General features: G+C 41.2%; 1 protein-coding gene across 1 annotated transcript; it reads right to left on the bottom strand.

Moving 5' to 3' along the window:
- Positions 1 to 375: 375 nt before the first annotated feature.
- Positions 376 to 2821, bottom strand: LOC132524308 (cullin-1-like). The gene is given in 1 exon segment (XM_060156166.1): positions 376 to 2821. A coding segment is annotated over 1 exon segment (2229 nt). The 3' UTR covers positions 376 to 592.
- Between the last annotated feature and the right edge of the window lie 1407 nt (positions 2822 to 4228).

Here is a 4228-nt window from a genome sequence, read left to right as displayed (position 1 = left end):
GAAAACTGGCTGCCCCAATGTAAACATCAGAACATTGTTTTTTCCCCTCTGATGGCTTTTGAAGTTTTGCTTTATCCTTAACATGTGGAAGTTGCTTTGCAGTGTGTTCAGGTGTGAAGTTTTATTTGTTTCTTGCTTTTTAAATTTGTTATGATATTGCTTTGCATTAAGTGGACTTTTGTAATATGTAGAATCATATATTTCCATAATTCTGAGGTATTATTTCTTCAAATATTGGCTTTCTTTTATTTTCTCTATTATTTTTTTCTGGAATTAAATTGAAAAAAATATTTGAACTTCTGGATTTATTCTCCATGCTTCTGAACGTCACTTTGATACTTTCTAGAGTCGACTCTTGTTTTTTTTTTCCTTTAATTTTCTTTATTTTCACACATTAAAAAATGAAATATACTCTACAAATGGTTTTTCATAGCAGATTACACGTGGGTCCGTTCAGACCTGCTCTCTAGGTGTTGCTGGCCTCCGAGGGGCCGCCCAGCCGGCAGCTGTTATTCAGGTGGCCAATGGGTTGATTCGGATGCAGAAGCATGCAGCCCTCAGCATGGAAGGTTCCATCCTCTCTGGTCTTAAATTAGGTTAAATGGCATCGGTGTCCGTATTTACAGACTTGAAGCGTGGCGATCCTGAGCAGTTCTGATCCTGAGTAACTGTAGGTGTCCTGTTCACCATCCACTCGCTCCAAATATTCTTTCGCGATCAGAATGTCAATGCATTTTTTAATTACTGGGATCCGAGGCTTGAATATTGAGGAGAGCTGAGTCAGTACTTCTCCAAGTAACTGCTGGTGTTTTAGAACCTTCCTCATTTTCATAATTCTCACGAGAGCCGCCTGGATCAATAGTTTACGATCTGCCTCGATGTTTCTGTGTGTGGTTTCTTGTTCCTGCTTCTGTTCCATTTTCACTGGCACGTTGATGTTAACTCTTAATTTCTTGTTTCTATAACCAAGATATAATTTTATTAAGGTATCTTGCTTCAATTCCATCTCATCAACAGGTATATTTTCATCTTCCAAGACCAGTAACTTCAACTTCAATAAGATCTGTAGCACTTGTTATAACCACGTCAATTTTCTGCCACTGTGACGGCTGGCGTAAGACGCTGTCAAGCGCTGATAACTCCGTTCCAGCTCTGACAGCAAGGCAAACGTACCGGACTGCTGAGAAGGCCATGATCCGGAGCTCAGAACTTGAATACTGAAATCCAAGCCCAGCGGCTCTGAATTTGTCGGGTGCTTTTTGAACCGCTCATTCAAATATTTGCTTGCACCAATGTCTTGAAACATCCGCTGAAGTTTAGAGGTATACTCAAAACCGCAAGCTTGCTTTAACTTAGCGATCATGCTTGCTTCGGCGTCATCACTCGCACTGTTCTGATGAACAAGGCTTTTTGCCAGCATCTCTGCGTAGAACTTCTGAAACACGTCCCTGTCCTCTATATACTTGAAGACCGCTATCACTTGGTTGAGCGTGTCTTCTAGTTCTGCTTCTTCTGGGTTCTTGGACCTCTTCTTCAACAAGGAGTCACAGTATCCAGCCAGCAACTCGGAAGATTTACTGGACGACTGAGCCATTTTGGTAACTGCATTGTTGTTTATGAAGCGACCGCAAGCCTTGTCCAGCACAGCCACGAAGCCAGCATTGTTGTTGAATGCCAACATCACCAGGGCGTTGTATTTTTTATGAACATCCAACACTGTCTGTATATACATTTTGGGGTCATTTAAAGCAGCTTCTCCACACTTTTCAATTGCTGCAATACACTGATTATGAATGTGTGTCTCCAGGAGTGTTTTCAATTCTCCCAGGCCATCATGGATTCTAGATACAAGATTATACATGCGACCCAAATCTTCACTTTTGTCGGCATCCAATAAATTCTGAAATTCCCTGTGGAAGATCTCCAAGTGTTTCTCAATGAGCACCTGCCTGCACTTCCTGGCTAGCTCTTCTTGGGTGTTCTCATGAAGGTACTGGCCTCTCGGCTGCTCCTCCAGCAGACGAGTCTCTGCCTTCTTCATATATTCAGTAACTGCGTTCTGCTGCAAGAATTTGGTACTCTCTCTGGTATAAAATCTCTCTGTGTCAGCCAAAAACCGAGACTCAAAGGATTCTTTGTACACCTTTAGCCTAGGGCCCATCGCAAAGGCATCATCTTCGTTCAGCCCCAGTTCCACGTAAGATTGTACAATTCCACTCATCAGTCTTGTATTGATGGTTTCACCATTTCTTTCCTTTTCAATCAGTTTTAAAACAGCATTTGTTACCTGTTTATTCAATGGCCTGAAAAGACAATCTCTCCAAGTCACCAATGCAAGAGAATACATTTGGTAGATTCCTTTTCATCCTCCATAATATTCGCAGAGAACCCAATATCTACTGAGGTAGGCACAAATGCCATTCAGCACTTTACTTGAAAACCGGTAATCTTCCCATTGTTGAGTGTAGAACTTCAGTACACTCTCATCTAGTAAATCTTCTCCGTCCTTAAGAAGATTTGTCAAGTAATTCTTCAAAAATTCTTTAAGCTGTTTGTACAATTCCAAGCCAACTAACTGAACTCCCTCCAGCGTCTCCCCCTTTTCTGATTTAGAAGGAGGGACACCAGCCTCTTGAGCTTGGATTGACTGGTGCACACTCGTGCAGTAGTTATAAACATGAGTGTAGAGTTCCATGTATCTGGATTTCACCATACTTTGTCTGGTATACACTTGCTGGATTCCAGCTCTGAGGTCATCCCCGGTCTGGTCAGGGCCAATCTGCTTCAGTCCATGGGGATTCTGGCTCCTGTTGGATGACATTGTGAGGGATATTCTGAAGTCATCCAACACAGCAATCCTTATTCAAGGTACAGCTAATTCTCCATTAGATGAAAATTTAAAATATCATTCCAGATTTATTCACGGCAGCTCAGAAAGGATGTCCTTTAAATTTAGAGAGTGAAATCTCATTGCAGGCAAACCTGGAAAGGGACGTGCACGTAAAGCGAACACCAAAGTGATTCCAGCACTGAACTGAGTGAGCAGAAACATCTTGCTCAGAAGCAGGCTCACTGCTTCTATTGTCCTTTGTCTTCATAAGGTAATCCACTGCATTATTTGCATTATATATTTCCGTAACATGTTATGGAAAAACTGAAGCGAACTTTTTGGCCAACCCAAAAAATACACGTGCACCCGCATTTCGCGGGTGCCTAAATGGCTCTGGCGGCGTCTCTACATGGTCGTTGCTCCTGGCCCCAGTTAAATCCCCGTTCCACCAAGGTCTTGCAGTGTCCCTCAGCCTCCGGCGTTGCCCTGCCTGGAGTTGCATGCAACACGGCTCCCTCCTCCTCCCTGCCCACTCGCCCAACTCTTGTTATTCTTGGTAGTTATAGTCTATAAAGTCTCTGGGAACCTTGAATGAGCAAATACTGAGCAATCGTTCCTGGGGGGAAAGATGCACGTTTCATGTATATGAACTATTTTGTTCTTTAGCTAGTTTCAGTTTGTTATTTAACCTGACTATAATGAGTTTCTTTTTTACTAATTTCAAACAAGTTGCCATTTCTATGATCTCTAACTTCTTTTTCCACAGTACATTTTTATTTTATAGCTATTTACTTTTGTGTCATGGGTGTATTTTATTTATCTCTTTGTGAATAGTAACTATATGTATTCCAACTCCTTTTGATATTTTTATATTATCTCTAAGTTATTGGGTATAAATTCTTTGATTCATGAATTTGTTGCCTCCTTTTCCAGCATTTCTCAGATGCCTGATGATTCTTAGTTTTGATTCTACGTCCTCAATTATGACCACCTGTTGACACCATGGCCTTTCCTTGCAGTCACGTTCTTGGTGATGTCATTGGTTTAAGTCTAGGAGTAGTGGCAGCCTTGGTTCATTGCTTCACTGATATCAGAACATTTTATCCCATTTCCCCCTCTTAATATAGTTATATATTAATACTTATTTACTTTTATAAACTTTCTACAGTATCTGTATTAAACATAAACCAGAATGTCAGTTTTGAATAGGAAATTTTGGCATGCATGTTCAGTCCACCTTGAAACTAGAAGTTCCATTGTGTTGTTAGAACTTGATAGAAAATACAGCCATGGGAATAAATCTCCCTGACAGAACCTAGACCATAAAAAAAGTGCAGGCATAATCAAACAGTATCTCAGAATGGAAGGGGTCAAGGGAGTAAACGCTCTGGACTCCTT

The sequence above is a fragment of the Lagenorhynchus albirostris genome, chromosome 8, assembly GCF_949774975.1.
Source record: "Lagenorhynchus albirostris chromosome 8, mLagAlb1.1, whole genome shotgun sequence".
Taxonomy (NCBI): Eukaryota; Metazoa; Chordata; class Mammalia; order Artiodactyla; family Delphinidae; genus Lagenorhynchus; species Lagenorhynchus albirostris.
Note: the sequence above shows the minus strand (reverse complement) of the source record. Positions and strands in the feature narration are given on the sequence as shown.